Raw genomic sequence first — 21,177 nt, forward strand, 5'->3', positions numbered from 1 at the left:
GCATGAAAGATAAGAGACGAGACACAAACACTCTTCGCGCTCTGATGTCAGCAATTGGCTGCTCCGCTATTATCTTAGCTACAGCAGCAGTAACATCCCTATCAGATGTTGTTCGCATTGATTGACTCTTTCTGAGTGTTTCTTTGTGGATAGAAGATGTGAGACAGGCAATCGTCTCTTCCATTTCAGGAGAGGATAAAGACGACAGATGCAGTCCCAGTACTGTTGAAACCACGTCTGAACTCCATCGCAGGATCTCTTCAGACTCCATCAATTCTGCCACTTGCATCTGAGAAGAATCGTTGCTCTTATCCAAAATCCAAATAACCATCTGCAGAATCGTTGCGAGTGTATCGATTGAATCATCTCCGAACAGAAGTGCATCATCTGCGCTGCTGTTGCCACTTGACTGAAATGCATTCGAAAGATTCGAGCCACAAAGAGATGTTGGGATTAGCACCATTGAGGAAGAATTCCTTTGTTTAAGAGAAGGTCCAATTATTCCCCAAATTGGTCCAGCTTTCAGGCGCAGTGAGAGAGAAACCCATTTTCGCTTCAATTGCTCTGATAAAGCCTTATTTTTCTGTTTCTTTTGAGATGAAGGCAGCAAAGTACCAAATAAATCAATGCAGCGTGGATACAACTCATTTCGAACATGAGATGAAATGGTTGCATCGATTGAGTTCAAATCTCTCTCCTCTTTTGAAGTATTAGCCATCGAATGCCTGATGCTCAAGAGAGATGTGAGTGTGTTCAATGCAGCTGATACTTCAGACAATTGAACAAGAATATCCTTTCCTACCAGATAGTTTGACAGTGACATAAGTGACAGTCCAGTTGTCAATGAAGATGGATTGTATTTCAGAGGCTGCGTTTCCTGGGGTGCAACAGATGTTACACTTCCGTCTTTTTCTGCTGAAAGAACAGGAAGTGGTGCTGCCAATCCCAACACTTGAATAAACAGAGAAGGATGTGGGCGAGTTGTTCTTTCGTGCTGACGGAGCTGCTGGATCACACTGTTGCTGTCAGCAACGTGAACAAGACGATGATCAGTAGGCTCTGCAGGTAGAGATGGAGGCAGAGCAGATATTTGAGGGAACAGAAGTGACGAAGCAAGATGAGTCGGTACGACTGAAAGGAGTGTGGAAAGGAGCGCTTTGAGTTGTTCGTCCTTTTGTTCAGCAGAGTTATCATTCGATTCTCCGCTTTCATTGAAATATGCGTTCTTTCTCGAAGACAGCAGAACAGTTGCTCTTCCTTCTGCAATAATCTGTCTGACTGATGACGGAACGACAAACGAGGTGAAAATGCGCGGCAGAGACAAGGAAGCAAAAGATGGGCGACCAGAGAACAAGGCAGAAGAGCGGGTAGCAGCCAAAGATATGATTGAAAAAGCTGCCAGGAAATACGGAATCTGTCGGAAGAGATGGCGTACAGAGACAGGCATAGCAGTAGCTACAGAAAGTGACACATTGTCAGCTGTGATGTGCGACTCAAGGAGTGGATTCAACGATGCGACTGACGAAAGAGCAGCAGATGTGTAGAATGGAATTGATGTCTGTGAACTTGATTGAAGGATTCTTGAGTACAATGGAATAAGCAAGTTGGCTAGTTGATCAACATCACTTGTACGGAATGATGTTATGCCTGAGGCTGCCTGTGCCATTTGTGCTTGCTCCGAAAGGAAAGAAGAGAATGAAGAAACACTGTATTCTGAATCGGAAAGAGAAGTTATCATATCGTGCCATGATGAGAAAAGAGAGGTTAGATTGTGGAATTGAACAGTCAACGGTAGTTTTTTAGCAGAACTTGAAGTATCTTCAATTACTTCCTCTTCCGAAAGTACATTTGCTGCTTTCTTTGGAGGCACCACCAACTGAATAAGGAGTGAAGCAATCTTGTCAGACTCTGTCTGCTCAAGCATTTCATCATCTTCTGTTTTTGCTGTTCCAAATGAAGATTTCTGCGCTTCAGCAGCAGCAAAACGGCGAATGAGAGTTGAAATAAATTGTGAAATAAACAATGATGATACAGTGTTTGGAAGAGATTGAACGATCTTTTCAGTCTTTGACAGTTTCTTTGATGTATTCGCAGAAGCATTAGCCTTCCACAAATAACTCTTTCCCATTGAAAATGCTCGTGCAATTGGATGGTATAAAGAATCAGAGTTGCTTTTCTGCGTCTCATCTTCCATCAATTGATCATCAAACAGCACATTCAATACAGTTCCTATTGTTTCGAAGAGTGAAGGACAGCTGATCTTCAGTTCGTTTGTCATAATCAAATGATCGGAACTTTGCTTTTTGCCAGAGAAATCCATGAATGAGTGGAGGCATCGCACAGCCAGCGCAACGCAACGACTGAAAGAATCAATCGGGAAGTATTCCTCGTTTTCATCATCGCCTTCTTCCTCCTCCTCAAGGCTTCCATTAACACCTGTTTTTCTGCCATTGGAGCTTTTCATCAGCAGGTTCCACATGTAATTCAATACAGTTACAAGTCGAGAAAGCTGTGGCATTGGCATTGAGTCCTTTGGTTCTGCGGTTGGTCTGAACGACAGCTCCATTTTTGATTGAAGATACCAGAATGGATCGTGTGATATCATTATGAGTGTGAAAAGCGTCATGTGAGTCATGAACGGCCACACAAATTGGCAGACATCTGCCGATCGCCTCAGCAACGATGTCACATCCACTTTCTTCCACCAGGACATTTCACTTTGTTGCTCGCCTTTCTCTTTCATTTGTCCGTTTTTCCTTCCCTTTTTCTTTGATGTTGGCTCTTCGGTCTGTTCTGTCATTCGAGAAAGATTGCACAGTTCCCGTAATGATTCCATTTTTGCTTGATCGACAGCTGAACTCAGACTATCGAAATAGCTCACAGGGAATGAAGATGAGGATGAATTGGAACTGAAGATTGGCTGGACTCTTGTTCCGCTTTTATCCTTCTTTGATCGTTCAGATAATGTGGCCAATAGAAAAGATTGTTGAAGAGGCGAGAGAATCAATCTGTGATTATCATATTCCGATCTTTGAGGCTCAGACATCAAATGCAAAGGCACAACAAAGAAGAACAAGATGTAGAGTTGCAGAAACTGAACAGTCCTGAATGACAGATGAGCCAATGTGAAGGAGAGGAACTGTGGAAACTTGCTTGTTTTGCTGGCCACAGGCTCAAGAGGATGCTGTAATGCATAAGAGACAACAGCTTGATGATACTTGGAAATATTCAGAGGCATGCTGTTTTCAAAGGAGATCTCCTTGTGTGTATTGACTGCTTCTAATTGAGTTGAATCAGCAAAGCCAGTCACGTCAAACGTCTCTCTTTTGGACAGAGATGATAAAGTTTCTCTGAGCTGCAGTTTTGCTAAGACTCGACGGCGCTGGTCGATGAAATGAGAGAAGATGGAACAGGCAATATTGACAAAGTTATTTGAATTTGTGGTAATAGAGGAAGGAACTGACGATTTTGAAGATGCAGCATTGACCGATAGGAAATAAAAAAATGAAGATAAATTGTTCAAATACTTGCTTTTTGAATGTTCAGTCCGTGGAACTGCACTTAGCATCATCTTGTCTGATGATGATGATAAACATAGTGAAGAGTTCATTTCTTCTATTGAATTAGTATTGCTATATGTATTGACTGTGGAATTAAACACGGATGATAGCAAAGGCAGGTCATGCAATGACATTGAGCTCAGACAGTCAGCAATTACAAATGTCAGAGATGACTGCTTTGTGCAGTTGAGCCAATCATTCAGAGAAGCAGCAGACTTCACTGCGACAACAAGAGGAGCTATAACTCTCCGAATACGATTGATCTGTAAGTCCATAGCTGTCTCTTCTGTTGTCTTTATCCTTCGTTCAACAGACAGACCAGCAAAAGCTGGGCGAATCTGGTGCAGTTTGGAGGTAATTGTGTTGCCATTGCTGGATGGATCCATCAGATGCTGCAATAACTCCACAGAGTCAGAGAAAAGATATTGTTCAACAAGCTCTGTTCTGTTCGCTGTGAGTGATGCTGAATGATTCATGATGCTAAGCACACAGCACGGACAGGGTTCTTCTTGTTGTTGTGTTGCTTTCTTCTTTGACTTTCTTTTATTGATGATTGCTGGATTTTTGTCAACAGCCAGCTGATACGGGAAGAATAAGACATTAAAACACTTATTCAGCCACAGAGCAAGATCTTCCATTGAGCTGCACTTATCAGCCATTTCAGAGCACAGCTTTTCCATCTCTAACAGCCACGAGACGTAGCAATGACATCTGTGAAGATGCCCAGATCTGATTGAGACTGTTTGTGTGCTTTCCTTGCTTTCTTTTCCATCCTCATCCATCTGTTGCTTCTTCTGTGTCCTAAGATGAGCACGAGCACATGGGCATTTGATGGTGCACTGACAATGGAAAGAGAAAGAATGCTTGCTTGTCATATTGCTGAGAATAGCTGAATGTGAAGGAACAGGATCAGGTGATTCTTCTACTGGAACATCAGAAGAAGAAGAAGAAGCAGAAGAAGATGAAGAATTTTTCCCTGTTCCATTGTTCACACTTAGACCAGGGAAGAATGTGAGTACCATTGCATCTCTCAGTGTCTCCACAAATGGAAGCTGAGGGCTTGTGATAAGAATGGATTGGAGGCGATCCGCCCAGTGTCGAAGGAAACGCGGGTTGAAAGTGCGGAAAAGAGGGGTAGAAGGGGGCATTCTTTGGAGAAGCAGAATGTAAAGAATGCTCATGCGCAATGGGATGTCCATTCCACCGATTCCGGCTTGGTTCAGGATCTGAATGGAGTCGTGCAGGAGAGTGTATGAAGGATGCCTGCCGCCTTCTTTGGAGTGAGAAATAGCAAAGGAAGATGATGTCACAAGCGGATGAGATAGAATCATGTCGGAAAAGGCCACACTTGGTTGGAATAGAGAGAAGGTTCTTAAAAATAGATCAATAAATCCAATGCTTCCATTGGACTTCACTTCAGATGCCAAAGCCTCACTGTCGTTTGAATCGTCAATAACAATTGGCTCTGATGGAACTATTGATGTATTTGATTGAGAACCAGAAGAGGCAGAGGCAGAAGCAGAAGAAGAGTCAGATGATTTCACTTTACTCAAATGGGATGCATTTGTCATAAACTCTGTGTCTCTCTTGACCTCAGCAGCGCTGCGATAGAACTCGTCCCAGTGAAGAAGCGATATCTCAATGCCTCTGTTTCTCATAGCACGCGAGATTTCTCCGAACCTCGGATCCATTGTGAAGAACAGCCGGAAGTTCGGATGCGCCTTCACTTTTCGTGTGCCCATTTTAACTTTACTTGTAGAATTAGTTTCAGTTTCTTCGTCTTTAGAAGAAGAAGAAGGAGAAGGAGGAGAAGAAGAAGCATTAATTGCAGCATTATTCTTTGTTTCTAAATCTTCAAAGAATCCAATTCCTTGCTCAGTGATCTCGAGTATTCCTTGTGTGTCTGGTTCGAGAAGTGGATTCAACCTGTCCAGAACTGTAGGGCTGCACAAGTTGACATTGTCAATCAGCAGCCAGTCGCCGTTTATGAGTGCTTGAACAAGAATACCATCAACCCACTCAAAAAGACCAGCGGTTGAAGGTGTGGTAATAAGAGATTGCAAAGCGCTGTGTGAAGCAAGGTTCTTTCGGAGAGACAAATAGAGAGACGAGATAAGAGCACAAGAAGAAGTGAGTGAGGCGAGTGAAGGACGGCTCAGCTGGTGCAGATGGAGCAGTGTCTGGAAATTGTTATGAGAAGGATATGAGCCACCAATGCTTAAGCAGTCAAGCCATTCACTTGAATTAGCTTCAGACAGCTTTTGCTGATTGAGTGTTTGGTGAGCATTTGAGGATGCACCTTCTATTGAATGTCCATCGTTGCACATTGAATGAATCAACTTGGCTGTACTGTTCCATGAATCTACAAATGCTTTTGAGTCATTTTCTAATCGTGCTCCAGACTGCTGGTTTGATGCAGTGGCATTGCTAATATCATTGAGCGATGAGATAAGTTGGGATGATATCAACGAAACATCTGAAACACATCGTGAGCATTCATCAATAATAGACTGAACTTTGTGAATACGTGCATCAAACTTCTCATCAACATCACCAAATACGCTTGCTTTGTCATCAAAATGAATCTTTGAAGACTCCAAATCTTCTTCAGAGATTGAACTCCCACTGGAAGCAATATGATCAATATCACCAAATGCATCATTAATTGACGAATGCTGCAGTTCATTGAGTGTCTCCTGTGAATGCGACATGATCATCTTCAGTCCTTGTACTGCCCACTCAACTGCTGCTTCTGTGGCTGCTACTGCTGCCGAGGCGTGCCTCGACACATCAACCTGTTCAAAGCCGCCGATCAGTGTGGACACGTCAGACGAGGCAGAGAGCGACATCTCTCTCAGAACAGCGTTGCTCTTCTGTGCCAGAAAGCGCACAAGAGCTGTCTTGCCCACACCAGACGGCCCCGTGATGATAGCCACTTGCTTTGTGCGCACAGCACGGATGAGTGCAGATAGAGGGAAGGCCAAAGGAGAGAGGAGGATGGTGGATGAGAGAGACTGCTGGGCTAAAGATGGGTGGATGAACGGGCGCTTGCGGAGAGAATCAACGCCCACAACAAGATGTGTGGCGGTCTCTTCAAAGCGGGGGAACAGATCAGGTGCAAACGAGAAGCCGAACGCATCGCGGAAGCACTGAAGCAAAGCAGCTCTATCGGCGCTTGTGCGGAAGCGCTGGTAGAAGATGGATGTGAATGCGACAGAGACAGCTGTGATAGCCTGTGGAGCAGAAAGCGGCTGGGTTGCAGGAGGGTTGGCGCAGAAGTCGAGTGCCATCTCGCACCAGCGCATCAGATCACGCAGGTTGAACTCCCACGGCGCGCCCTTCTCGCCCATCGTACCGTTCAGCGTCTCAGCATCAATACGAGACACACACAACGCCATCTGCTTGATGATCTCGGGGGGTATCTGCTGGTACATCGACGATGCAATGAACAGAAAGTCGGCAGACTTCATCTTCTCCACGTAGACAGATGTGAATCTGTTGAGGAATGATTTGGGCAGTCCCTTTCTTGCTCCTCCCTGTGAATACGGGTTCTGTGCAGCGAACACCCTGAAGGATTCCGGCAGCTTCATAGACAAGCCCAGCTGTGGCACATTGATCTCTCTTCTGTAGTCGAGGCACGTGTTCAGCCCTTCCAGCACAGGCTGTGGGGCTAAATTGAGCTCATCAAGCAGCACCCACTCGCCTCTCCTGGCTGCTTGCAAAAATGCTCCGTCAGTCCACGCAAACACACCAGCTTTCTCAGTCGGGGCATCTGCTCCGAACAAGTCGGAAATCTCGCTCTGTTCAGAGAGGTTGATTCGAGTGAGAGAGTAGCCACAGGCCTTTGCAAGCGCTGACACAAGGCTAGTTTTGCCTACACCGGGGAACCCTTCCAGCAGAACAGGGCGTTTCAACTGGAGAGCGCGGAGGAGGCGGTAGAGATTCAGTGAGGTTGTTTGGGAATTCAGAGAGAAAGAGAGAGAAGGAAGAGAAGAATTAGAAGAATGGGACGAGTCGTCGATTGATTGAATGATCCCATCATAGTCAGTGACGCGCATGAGAGACGAGGCAAAAAGAGGGTTTGGCCCAATTTCAATGAAGAATGGAGACATTCCAATCAATTGCTTTGATGTTTCTGAAGAAGAAGAAGAAGAAGAAGTTGAAGATTCTTCCTTGTCTTCTTCAGCAAGAACCATTGGACGCTCTTCTGATCCCTCAGAAACAGCATCAGAAGAAGAAGCTGAAGAATCTTTCTCCTCCTCCATCCTTCCCTTCTCCTTCTCCTTCTCCTCATCCGACTGCCAATGCAGAAGATGCTGCAGATTGGGAGTGGCTCTGAACAATGTTGTGTCTAGCAGTCTGACTGGATGTGCCACATACGCTGTGAGCATCGCATCATACGACTTGTACTTCTCATAGTCACTTTTCATCTGTTTCACTTTCTTTGCAAACAACGTCCGGATGATTGAATGGCAGCAGATCTCTTTCAGTTGCAGGCAGCGTTGTTCTCCCCAACCCGTGCGGACAGCCAAGCCGTCAAGAAGAGTCAGCGAAAGAGAATGGACAAAGGCGCCTGCATCGCCCAGGCGGTTGTGTGTGGATGTCATAAACAGAGCAGCGCCTATCAAGTCGCGGATGGTGAGGGAGATGCGGTGGAAGAGGGTGCGGTGGGACTGGCCTTCAATGGGGGTGGTGAGGGGATCAGAAGAAGAAGGAGAAGAGGGAGAAGTTGAAGGAGAGGGAGAAGGAGAAGAGGAAGGAGATGAAGATGAAGCTGAAGGAGGAAAGAAAGGCTCTGGATTGCCCATGAAGTCCAGGTCGCTCTGATTCAGCGTGCACAGTCTTTTGAAGTAGTTGAAGAACGAGACAAGCATATTTGCAAAGAGCGGGTTCATCTTCCCGTCGATCTGCCTGCCAATGATTTCGATGGCCTCCTCGTCGCTGTTTGAGGGGGGAACCCAGATTTCAGTGAACCGACTGCGCAGTGCAGGACTTAATTCTCTCTTTCCGAAGTCTCCCCCGGGGTTCATTGTAGCAAAGAGGCGGAATTCTGGTTTCGCATGGACAACTTCTAAAGAAAGCCCTCCTTTTTCGGTCAAAGCGATAGTGCGTGTGGTTTCAAGGGCAGGGTTGAGGCGTTCAAGAACAGCATCGTCGGCGAGGGCGATCTCATCTATGAGGAAGCAGTCACCTTGTTTCATGGCAGAGACTAAGGGCCCGTCGTTCCACTCGAAGAGGACACGGCGGTGGGCGATTCGGGTGTGGAGGGAGGAGATGAGCTGGGGGAGAGTGGGGGAGAGGAAAGTGGATGGGTTTTGAGTGTTGTTGACGGAGTTTGAGGATGTTTTGGATTGATTGGAGGGGTTTGTTGGTTGTGAATCTTTTGATGTTGATGATGATAAAGCAGATGATGAAGTTGATGAAGCATCTTGTGTTTGAGGTGTTTCTGGATATTCCCTCTCAAATATTGCAATCAGCTGATCCAGTGTTTCATTTCCATTCAACGTGAATGAACTTATTCTCTCTTTCTTCTTCTTTTCTTCTCTTTCTATTTCTCTTTGTTCCTCTATTTTTCCTTCTCCTTCTTCCTTCATCTTCATTTCTTCCTTTAATCTCGCCTCTTCCTTTTCTTTCTCCTCCTCTTCTTTCTTCTCCTTCTCCATTTTCTCCTCCTCTTCCTTCCTCCTCTCCTCCAAAAACTCCACCAAGCTCTCCCTCAACCTCTTCTCATCCTCTGATCGTGTCCTCACCGGATGCAGCGACCCCAACAGATCCGCTGCTTCTGTCGACTGATGACAGTTCACCGTCTGCAGCGGCTGTTCCGTCAGTGCTGATAGCAACTGCACCACTGTTGTCTTCCCACACCCTGTCTCCCCAACAATCAGACAGGCCTCCCCAGCCACATAGCAGCGGGCAGCGAGCACAAACAGGCGGGTGAAAGAGGGTGTCCATGCGATGGAAGCGAAGGGGCGAAGGGAAGGAGGCAGGTCTTCAATGCTGCATTGACCAACACTGCAACGAAGAAGCAGACTGAGTTTGGGGAAGTTGGCGAGCAGGAAGGAAGACATGTTTTCCTTCAGAAAGTTGTCAGATTTGGTGAGTCTGGTGAGGTTGGCTGTGCTGTTTGACGAAGAAGCTGATTCGGCTGCTGCATTTTTCATCTTTGCATTCTCCTTCTCCTTCTTCTCTTTCTCTTTCTCTTTCATTTCCTTCTCTTTCTTCTGCTTCCTCTCAGCTTTCGTATCCAAGCTAATCTGCTTAAACCTTGGCCATCCCTCTGCTGTATCATACAAAAGCCCATCTGTCGTGTCTGTTTTTGACAAGTTCGGCTTCAGCAGCTCCCAAATCGTCTCCTTCACCACTCTCCTGTCTTCTTCTTCTCTCAGCCGCTCTCCCAACAAATAGAACCCTTCTCTTGCCAGAAATGTGTTTGTGTCCAATGTTCGTGTCAGATGCTGCGGAGTGAATGAAGAAACAGCTTCTTTTCTCTCTTTCTCCATTCGCTTTGCTTCTTCTTCTTGTTCTCCTTCTCCTTCTCCTTCCATTGGCGATCTTCTAACAAACCTGATATAGTCATTCTTTGACCGATACCCCCATCTGAACAAATCTCTCAGCGTGATCAGCCCCGCCCTCCCCGCAAACACTTTTTCTGTGCTTCTTTTCCTCTCCAACTCTTTCATTATATCCACCAGCTGGCTGCTCTGCTTCTGCGGAATCGCCGTCCGCTTCTGCAGAATCTGCACCAGCTCTTCCTTTGGCAGTGAGTCAAACCGAATCTCCACAAAACGGTTTCTCAGAGCACGTGACAGCACTTTTCTGCCTCCGTATTGCCCCGCTGGGTTTTGTGTGGCAAAGAGCATAAAGTCCTCGTGACACTGCACCACTTCCCCAGTGTCTGGTATAAAGATCTCTCTGTTGTCGTCGAGCAGCCTGTTAAGTGACTCCAGCACATCCGTTGGTGCCAAGTTCAATTCATCCAGCACCACCCACCACCCTCTCCGCATCGCCTGCACAAGAGGCCCTTCGTGGAAGGAGAAGGAACCATCACTGTTGGAGGCATAACCCCCCAGATACTCCTGGATATCTGTCTGCTCGTGGTTGTTGATCCTTACGAAGCAGTGTCCCGTGAGATTGGCGAGGTATTCAATCATTGCTGTCTTTCCGGCTGAGGTTTCTCCTTCAAGCAGAACAGGAAAACTGCACACAGACACCGCCCGGCACACCTCCTTCAGGTGTTTCCGCACGGTTTCAGTGACCACGTAGTCTGGGTCGATGATCTGTGGGTCCTTTCCCATGCGGATGTAGATGCCATCCACTTCAATCAGCCCGTTAGTCATTATCAAAGAGAACGTGGATGAGGCTGAGGCAGAGGCAGACGCTGTTGAGAGTGCAGAGGATGCTTTGATGAGCATTGCTTTGCTCCTCTTCTTCTCTTCGTCAGGTGTAAATCTTTCTCTGATTGCCTTCTCCACCACTGCCTGTGACGCATCGCACAACGGAGACGCAAAGAGCATCATGAATCCGTCATAAAGAGCCTGCATCTGTCCATAGAGTGGCTTCTTGTCCACAAAAAACTCCGGTTTCCTGACTGCAAGACGAGCATGCTGCAGTGCCCTGCACAACGTTCTGAGTGAGAAATGCGGCGATTTCCCCGCGTTGTCTGCCAGCTGCCCGGAAGCAGCAAGCTGTCTCAGATGCAGATACAGCTGGGCAGAGTGCTGGGAGATGGTCAGAGGTGACTCATTCCCTGTGGCCTGGTCTCCCCTCAGGTAGCTGTCACACAGCTTCGTCAGCTCGTTCTCGTCTGTCATCTCCTCCACATAATACTCTGTGAACCTCGACCGCAGCAGCGCAGGTAGAGCTTTCTTTCCTGCGTCCCCTGGAGGATTCATACAAGTGAAGAGGCGGAAGTCCGGGTGCCGCTGGATGGGCTGTGTGTCCCCCCGCTCAAAGAGCCATGTGGTTCCATTGGGCGACTCGGCAATGGCGTGCAGTCGCTCTAACGTCTCTGGGGAGGCCATGTTGATTTCGTCGAGGAGGAGCCAGTGGCCTTCCTTTAAGGCACGCACAAGAACACCTTCGATGAAGGAGAAGCCGAAGGAGAGGGAGTTTGATGAGGAGGAAGATGATGATGATGATTGTGTTATGCTTTCGTTATCTTTGTGTCTTTTGCTGCTTTTCCTTTTCTTGTGTTCTTTTGTTGCTTCTGAAGATGTTCCTGTCGATTGTGATGAATTAGGCATGGCATCAATCAATTGAAGCTCGATTTTCTCCAAACGAACACGAAAAGACGACCATTTTTGTGGGATTGCAAGCTCTTTTTCATTTTCTTCTTCATTTTGCTGCTTCGCTTCATTGTCATCATCATCAAGTGAGACTGATGAAGAATCTGTTTTGCCTTCTCTTCTCTCTCTCTCTCTTTCTCTTTCCTTCTCCTTTCGCTGCGCATACAACACACACGCTGCCTTCATCATATGAACAGCTGTGATCCACTCCCTCTTCTCAAACGTCGCACTCAGGTTGTTCAAAAACCCTGCATTTTGTGTCTGGTCAAAGCACTCCACAAACAGCTCCCGGAAGCTCTCAATCAGCGGCTGGATGAGTCTGTCCATTGAGACCGGGCGGAACCCGCCAAAAAGATCAGACGCGTCGCTCTGGATGCTCAGGTTGTGCACCAGCAGCGATTTGCCCATCATCGCCGCCAGCTGCTGCACGGTGGACGTTTTGCCTGTTCCCGTCTCACCTACAAGCAGGACAGCCTCTGACGACATCACACAGCCACTCACGTGCTCCAGCATCCGCAGAGAGGATGGGGTGCGCGCGAATGGAATGCGATATCGCTTGGATGAGGAAGACGTTGAAGAAGAAGAAGAAGAAGAAGAAGAAGAAGAAGAAGAAGTTGAAGAAGAAGATGATGATGATGAAAATGCCATTTGTAACTGTGACAAGCTGTACAATTCGGATGAATGAGCTGATCGAGGGTGCTTCAAGCAGACAGAAGAAAAAGGGGAAGATGCTGGAACGAAACCAAAAATGTAGTCCGCGCATTGCTTCGACATCAGATCCACGATTCTTTCTGGCTCTCTTCCTTCATTCTGCTTGGCGACGGCATTAAGACGAGTAAACCATTTGAACATATCTCGAAGCGTCATGGGTCTTCCCATTAATTCTAAAGAAGTTATCTGTGTTTTCTTTTCGTTCTTTTTCTCATCTTCTAGCTTTCCATCATTTTTCTCTGATATGCTGTTCAGAATATTAAAGTAATCACGAAGTAATTTTTTGCTCATTCCACTTAGAGAAGGAAATCTCTGTGAAACAACAGTCTCTAATTCTTTTGATGGAAGTTGAGTAAGCATTACAGTTGTTGAATGCTTTTCGATCAATGAAGTTACTAAGTTTCTTGAGATATCTAATGAAGAACTTTCTCCTGTGGTTACCGTGAAGAACAAACGAAACGAAGGATGTGCATGGAATTCTTCACCACGTGACGGAATAAGTAATTTCCGTGTTTCGAACAAAGGTGTCAATGTAGCGACAACATCAGATGATAAATGATCAGCATTTTCAAGAACAAGCCAATATCCATTTATCACAGAATTAGTAATTAAGCTTGTCTGCCACTCAAATACCCCAGGAACATCTGTGCAAATATATGAGCCTGGCAGATCTTTTGCGTCTGATTGATCACTCAAAAACAATGTTATTAAATGATTGTGCGTTCTTTCTGCTAGTTCCTGTATAAGAAGTGATTTTCCACATCCTGGAGGTCCACAAACTAATGTTGGCTTGATTAATTTCTGTTCTAATTCTGATTCATCTGTATCTTTGACAATTATCTCAGATAATTGTTTTTCTGATTTCTGATGAAGTAGAGGACAACCACATGCTGCAGATAATGATAGCAAATTCTTTAATGATGTTGGTGTTTGTATAAAAACTGATTTTTGTGATTTTCCTCTTTGATTCATCAAAAATTAGCTTTTTAAAAAAGTGATGAAAAATAGAAAAATAATGGATAAGATTACATTGAAAATGGTTTTGATCACAAAATAAAAAAAAATCAAACAAAAGATGCATGGTTGCCAAAAAACATGCAAAAGAAAAATAGTCTAATAAAACATTACTGAAGAAAAGATCTTGTTTGCAGCACTTCGCACTTTGTGTGTGCTTCATGAGGAAGAATAAATGTCTTAACAGTTCCATCAGTGAACGCAATATGAAGGAGAGTCTGCCCATCCGAACTGGAAAATGAAGTGATTGATGATGTGTCCTGCAGTTTGTACTCGGCTGTGTTGATTTGCGTAAAGTTGTCGATGTCTGGGGCATTGGGTGTTCTGAAAAGAGCAACTACTTTGTTTGCGGCTCTTAGGGGAGCTGTTGTTAGCTGCTGGAAAAATGATCTTGTGGACGAAGGAGGGGATTTCTTTTCGATTTCTGGAGATGATGAAGATTTGGCCTGTGTATCTGGAGAAGAAGCTGAGGAAGGCGGAGAGGAGGAAGGGGTGGATGAATCAGAGGGAGATGAAGAGGGAGAAGATGGAACTGAAGTGGTGGAAGAAGGAGATGTTGAAGAAGAGGAAGAGGAAGAGGAAGAGGAAGAAGAAGATGATGATGATGAATCATCGTCAGCAGCAGATGAAGGAAGCTCAGGAATGACAGGGAGTTGGAAGATGTGGATGGTTGGAGTTGTGCTTGTCATGGCAAGAAAGCGGTTGTCCGTTGAGAAAGACAAATCTGAATGGGATTAAAAAAAAAAAGGAAAGAGAAAAAGAGAAAAAGAAAAAGAAGAGAGTAATGTCAGAGCGAATATAGAACGGGGAAAACAAGAAAGCAAGCAAGAATGAATGAAAGAAAATGAGTTCAGCATATTTCATTTTTTGAAGAAGAGAAACGAAATTTTCAAGCGGTAAGTATTAATATATTAATATGAATCCAGTAATGGGGAAAAAAAAAGAGAGAGAGAGAGAGAAAGAAAGAAAGAAAGAAAGAGAGAGAGAGAGAGAGAGAAAGAGGGAGATAGAGATAGATAGATAGATAGATAGATAGATAGATAGATAGATAGATAGATAGAGAGAGAGAGAGAGAGAGAGAGAGAGAGATCTTCAACACACTTTTCACTTGAACAGGCTTTCCGAGTTGAGACGAGCGTCTGCAAGTCACTTTGAGCTCTCCTGTGTCTGTCGACCACACTCTGGCATATTTGCCCTGTTTTCAAGGAGATATGTTACAAAAAGTTATCAAAAATAGAAATTATTTAAAAAAGAAATAGAAAATGAAAGGTTAATTTTTAAAAAAAGAAAGAAAGAAAAACACATAAAAAACGAAAAAAATACAATCAAAAATGCATCATAATCGAATTTATTAAAGTGGGAAATATAAAGAAAATGAAAACGACATGCGTTAGTTATGAAGGTCGTTTCATACATCAGATGAAGCAGTTGCAAACAACGCACCGTCTCTGCTGAAACGAATGATCTGCAAAGGATGGTTGTGGGCAGCTATTACGTAGAGCGGAAGCGACGTCTGAATAAACGTGGACGGAGCTCCGGAGCTGCTGCTGTTTGTCGATGAGTCGCTAGGCTTTGGTGACACAAGCTTAATAAATTCTTCATCTATCACACACGTTGGAATCGTTTCAGGCATTCTTTCTTCTTCTTCTTCTTCTTCATACTCTTCCTCTTCCTCTTCGTATTCGGGATTCCACGACATTGTCAGCTTCACCATTATTCCTGGAATCCCGTCTATTTCACTTCTCAGTCCGTCATTTTCTTCACTTGCAAATGTCTCGCTGGTTGATTTACATAATGTTCTCAATGACTGGTCTTGCAAATCAATCAGTGCAATAAGTGATTGTTCTTTTGTCAATGGAATCGCTAAGCAATTTCTTGGACATCTAAATGGAAGATCTTTATCACCATGAAGATTTGATAAATCTACATTTGAGCTTGTAAAGATATCAGTTTCTAAAATAATTTTCAAATTTTGTTGAATAAACAATGATAGAATAAATTTTCATGACATTACATACTCATTTCAATACGTGCTATTGGCTTTAGATCCGCTAAAGAGAAAATAAGGATACATGACTCAAAAACAACAACAATTCTTTTCGAATAGTAAAATTGACACTCATTTCAAATTTTTTGAAAATTCGAACCTTGCTTGATTCATTTTTATTGAAACGATTGGAATAGTAAAATATACGCATCCGAGTACGTTATCCTTTTCAACATCAACACATACAAGTGCATAAAATGTTTTTCCTTCTTTTTTAATTGTTGTAGCATATGCCACAAGTTTTGTCCCAAACAATTGCTCTGCCATGCTTACATTGTATCTTTGTTCTGTAAAATTATTAATTGATTATACAGGATAATTTTAGCTTGAAGAAAACTGTTATACATACGGACATGAAAAGCCTGATGTCCGTCGCTTGTTCGATTAAATCCAAATCCTTGCTTTGTAGCAAAAATAAGGTTCGTTCCGATTGAATTGAATGATATGTAATTAAAACGGCTTCGACTATCTAAAAAAAACATTTAATCAAAACCTCGATCAAGTGCCCTTTTTAATTTTAGGATGACATGAATAACACGAAAATGTTACATGATAATTCGCTCAACAGCAAAAATAAAATAAGCAAATAGTGTGAAAAGAATAAAATCATTTAAATACAACGAGTTGTTAGCAATTAACAGAAATTTCTGTTGGTATAACACAAAGTTCAAAAAAAATAAAGCAATGAAGAAACTAGAAAATGGATTTCAATGAGAAGAATATGGTGAACGTGGAATAGAAGGACGAGCAGAGGAAGACGAAGTTGATGAAGGAGAGAAGGCGAACGGGTCTTGATATGAAGCGAGGTGATTCTGTGTGGGTGAAGAAGGGAATCTGTGTGTAGGAGAAAGAGGAGGAGAAGATGAATAAGGAGAAGAAGAGGACGATGATGATGATGATGAAGTGGCAGCTGTTGTGCTTGTGAGTGGAGGGACGAAAGAAACAGAGCGTTTCGGAAGTGGAGACGCGAAAAGGAAAGAGGAAGAAGAGGAAGAGGAGGAAGAAGAAGAAGAAGAAGAAGAAGAAGAAGAAGGTTGTTGTTGGACTTGTTGAAATTGTTGCTGTTGTTGTTGAGGAAGAAGAGAAGGAGAAGGAGAAGAACGGGAGCGTGAATGGAGGAACTGGGGTGATGTGAGAGGGAGAGTTGGCTGTAGAGAAGAAGGGGATGTTGAGAAAGAGGAAGAAGAAGATGATGATGATGTTGTTGTTGTTGTTGGAGTAAGTCCAGCTGAGATGAAAAGAGACGGAGAAATGGCTTGTGAGGGGCTTGCGGCAAAGAACGGGATAGGAGAAGCAGAGGCTGAAATCTGGTTGGTGCTAGCAGCTAAAGAAGAAGGAAGAGGAGAAGAAGGAAGATTCGAAGGATTCGGATAGCTGGAGACGGATGGAGACAAAGAGCCCTCAGAAAGCTTCTTCTTCTTCTTCTTCTTCTTCTTCTTGACTTTGTTTTTCTCTTCTTCAAAGCCAAAGTTGCTGTTTTCGCTGAGCACAGTCTCTGCTGCTGGCGAAACTGGGTGGCTTTCGATGTGAGCATCGTCTTCTTCCCGAAAAACATCCATTTTTTGTGTGCTTTCGTTGCTCCTCGCCTCTTCTGCCTCTTCCCTTTTCATCTCCAGCCCCTCTCCCTTCCTCTCTGCACTCCCTCCCCTCACACAAATTTTCCCTCCCTTTTGTTTCTCCTCCCTTTTCTTCCACTCTTCCACTTCCTCCCTCACAATCTCGTTCACCCTCTCCTCCATCCACCGCTCTGCCAGATGCAATTTGTCCTTCGCTTCTGCCACTGCCAGCCGCAGCAGTGAGTTGTCGTGTTCAAGATACGCTATTCGCTGCAAGAGAACATCTCTATCATTTGAAGGAGTCACAGAAGAAGAGGAGGATGATGATGAAGAGGATGATGATAAAGACACAGAAGCAGCAGGCATGTTCTGCGGAGTCAGCGGCTGCAGCGACTTCAGCACGAGCGACAGCTTCTCAATCGACTGCGCGGAGAAAAGGCTGTCCGTGTCTTCTTCGGAGAATCTTTTCTCCGCCCTCTCCTTTTCTCTTTCCCTTTCCCTTTCCCTTTCCCTTTCCCTTTCGGCATCTACAGGCCCCACCGCCAGCTGCTCACCCATCCCTCTGTCCACCAGCTTGCACGCCATGCGCATCATCATCACGTTCATCTTCTCCATCTCTCTCTCGCACTCCCTCACTCTCAGCGCCTCTTCATCCAGCTCGTCTGTGAGCGACGCGATCACCTCGTCCCGCTGCGTCAGGCGGTGCATCAAAGTGCCCAGCATCTCTGCCTGCCGCCGCACAAGCGCACGCAGCTTCCGCTGGTCGGAGGAGCTGCTGGGGGAAGAGGGGGAAGAGGAAGGAGATGAGGAAGGAGAAGTGGGAAGAAGATCGGGAGACGAATAAAGAGAAGAAGAGGAAGAGGATGTTTGTTGTTTGGTTGCTTCTCCTTCAATTTCTGCTCCTACTCCTATTCCTGCTGCTGATGATGATGACGATCCAGTTCCAATGTGTTGCATAGATTGAATTTCAGAATTTCCAATCCCATTGCCGTCTGCTTCAGAAATCCCATTGTTCTTCATCCTCACCGCATTCAGCTGTGCTCTAAGCTCCGCCATTTCCGCCTCGTACTTCTGCGTCAGCTTCTCCCTCTTCTTCCTCTCTTCCTCTTTTATCTTCTCTATTCGCTTCCTCTCTTCCTCCGACGGCTTCTTTGATCCTCCGATCTCCTCTTCATTGATCTTCGGTGTGTTCCTCACGTTTTTCGCGCGAGAGGCGAATTTGAGTGTGGAAAGAGACTCCTGGAAGGAGGCATTGGATGGGGTGATGAGGGCAATCATCAGTGTTAAGCAGTTGCCCCCCAGTGAGTCCTGAAGAAGACGTGTCAGTTTGGAGTTTCTGTATGGAATGTGTGGAGTTCGGCGCTCGAAGTGGCGAGAGGAGAAGGCAGGGGAGCGGGATTGTGGGGAGAAAGGCACAGAAGAAGAAGGAGAAGAAGAACCAGAAGAAGAGGAGAAAGAGGAAGAGGAGGAGGAAGAAGAAGAAGGCGAAGTGGCAGAAGAAGAAGAAGAAGAAGAGGCAGGTCTTATTCTTTCAGTGAGTGCAGCGACGACGTTTCCCAGGCAAGAAAGCGACTGGTTGATTTTCTTCATCTCTTCAAAGGTAACGCCACTCACTTGCGAATAGCCTGCTCGTTCGCAGCCAGCCAAGTCGACGAGGTTTAATTTGGAGACAATCACGACCTCTCGCTCGCGCAGCGGGGGAACAAGAAAAGGGGTAGAAGGGGTGGTTGGCGAAGGGATGGCAGAGGAGCTGGGAGAAGAGGAGGAAGAGGAAGAGGAAGAGGAAGATGATGAAGGAGAAGGGAAAAGCAAGTTGTTATCGTCTTCGAAGGCGTCGCTGTCTGCATCTTCTTTGATCTCCTCAAAGCGTGTGTGGCGGATGGTGATGGTGAACACAGCGTGGCTTCGGCTGCTCATCACGTTCATTCGCGTGGCGCCGAAGGCTCGGGACTCGCGGCCGCGCTCAAGAAGCTCGATGACCTGTGGAGAGGGAGAAGGAGGAGGAGGGTGGTGATAATGATTACGATTATTATGAAAATGAAAATGAGAATGACATAGATGTTGTCGTTTTGGATAAGGAGGAGAAGGATGATGACAATGATGATGATGATGATGATGATGAAAATTTTAAGTGGAGAGAAATAAATGACATATGACGAGTGAAAAGTTCAATATAAAATAAAGAGGGGAAAAAAAAGTATTCAAAAATCGAATAGAAAAAATGAAGAATATAAATTCCATCATTTTTTAAAAATCAAAAAATAAATAAATAAATAAATAAATAAATGAATAAATAAATAAATAAATAAATAAATAAATAAATAAATAAATAAATAAATAAATAAATAAATAAATAAATAAATAAATAAATAAATAAATAAATAAATAAATAAATAAATAAATAAATAAATAAATAAATAAATAAATAAATAAATAAATAAATAAATAAATAAATAAATAAATAAATAAATAAATAAATAAATAAATAAATAAATAAATAAATAAATAAATAAATAAATAAATAAATGAATGAATAAATAAATAAATAAATAAATAAATGAATGAATAAATAAATAAATAAATAAATAAATAAATAAATAAATAAATAAAAATTTCAAAAGCTGAAGCAAACTTCTTCTTCTGTGCTGACTTTCCACTCGCTGAGGCCCTCCACAAAAACGCCCCTCTTCACGTCTTCTCTCAAAGTCAGCCCCTTTTTCATCACTTTTTCTCTTTCCCACTCTTTTTCTCTTCTCCTCTGCAGCTCTTTCTCCCTCAGCTCCCGCATCTTCTTCTCGTTCTCCTTCTGCTGCTCTGCTTTCCTTCGCATCCGCCTCCTCTTCTCGTCTTCGTCGACTTCTTCGCCGTCTTCGCTAGCCTTGTCGTTCCAGCGGTCGTCCCACATCCGCTCTCTTTCCCCTTCCAGCAGGTCGTAGATAACCTCGTTGTAGATCTGCAGATACGACACCGAGATGCTGTAGGAGTTCCAGTCGTCGGTGTGCGAATTCACATCTGTGCATTATGATAAAATAAAATAATAAAATTATTAATATTATTATTATTATTTAGAAAAATTGTGATTAGTATTATTAATATTTAAAAATTTTGATTATTTTTTTTTCAAACAATTAAAAATGTATTCCATTGTCCGGGGAATAATTCCTCTGTCTGAATCTTGATCGTTTCCTTTCCCTTCCATTGTGTACGTTTTTCCGGTTCCTGTTTGGCCATAAGCAAAGATTGTGGCATTATATCCAGAAAGTGCAGATTCCACAATTGGAACGCAAGCTGATTCAAAAATTGTTGATTGTACACTTTGTTGTCCATGAATCTGATCAAAATAAAATCTATGCATTCCATAAGGTGAAAAAGAATTTGAATTTTGCGATTGTCCTGAAAAACCAATTCATTTGTGGTGAAATCATCAGAATAAAGTAAAAAAGATCAAACCGACTCCGCCTTCGGAAATGGTAATGATATGATTATCATCGCTAATTTTTGTGCAGTCTACGAAGCCTTCTTCAAAATCCCTTTGAATTGGAGGACGGACTCGAAGAATAACTCTAAAATTTGATTTCTAAAACAAATAATTCAACAATATTGAAATAAAAAAATTAAAAATTGCAATAATACAAATACTTAAAAAGTTAAAAAAATGCATACTGATTGATCATTGTGATCCTGTGGAGTTTTTGGAGGTTTTGGTGATTTTGGGATATCGTCAAATGTCCTTTGAGGATATGGACTCTTTGATTTTTGGACAAAAGTGAGTATTGGCTGTATTTGTTTGGCTTCATGTGCTGCTTTTTCTTTTCGCAATGGAGAAGGGCGTCGTATCATTGTCGCCATTTTAGTTTGTATTATCAACTCTCTATAGCAGCCATATAGAAAAATTATTACACAAATAATCCAAAGAAAATTATTGTAAATAAATAAAGCATTCAAACAAAAATTGCTTTTTCTCACCGGCAAGAATTGTTTTGTTCGAAAATATTTATTTAAAG

The 21,177-nt window shown here is 43.7% G+C and overlaps 2 protein-coding genes across 2 annotated transcripts in view; both read right to left on the reverse strand.

The window, feature by feature from the left end:
- The window catches only part of MONOS_2929 (putative midasin-like protein), a gene marked incomplete at its 5' end in the record, with an annotated part of 26,455 nt that extends 10,356 nt beyond the window's left edge, over window positions 1-16,099 (reverse strand). The window contains 7 exons of the mRNA XM_067872886.1: window positions 30-13,517; window positions 13,718-14,294; window positions 14,672-14,765; window positions 14,985-15,523; window positions 15,589-15,665; window positions 15,718-15,904; window positions 15,967-16,099. Coding sequence (XP_067720500.1) covers window positions 30-13,517; window positions 13,718-14,294; window positions 14,672-14,765; window positions 14,985-15,523; window positions 15,589-15,665; window positions 15,718-15,904; window positions 15,967-16,099 — 15,095 coding nt within the window. The remainder of the gene's footprint in view (window positions 1-29; window positions 13,518-13,717; window positions 14,295-14,671; window positions 14,766-14,984; window positions 15,524-15,588; window positions 15,666-15,717; window positions 15,905-15,966) is intronic.
- A 139-nt stretch (window positions 16,100-16,238) lies between these two features.
- MONOS_2930 (kinesin 17) lies at window positions 16,239-21,022 on the reverse strand (the record flags this gene model as incomplete). The annotated part of the gene is made up of 5 exons (XM_067872888.1): window positions 16,239-19,153; window positions 19,806-20,185; window positions 20,300-20,566; window positions 20,624-20,750; window positions 20,837-21,022. 5 exons carry the CDS (start codon window positions 21,020-21,022, stop codon window positions 16,325-16,327), a joined length of 3,789 nt encoding a protein of 1,262 aa, XP_067720501.1. The 3' UTR covers window positions 16,239-16,324.
- Between the last annotated feature and the right edge of the window lie 155 nt (window positions 21,023-21,177).

The sequence above is a fragment of the Monocercomonoides exilis genome (assembly GCF_001643675.1).
Source record: "Monocercomonoides exilis strain PA203 chromosome Unknown scaffold53-602328, whole genome shotgun sequence".
NCBI lineage: Eukaryota > Preaxostyla > Oxymonadida > Polymastigidae > Monocercomonoides > Monocercomonoides exilis.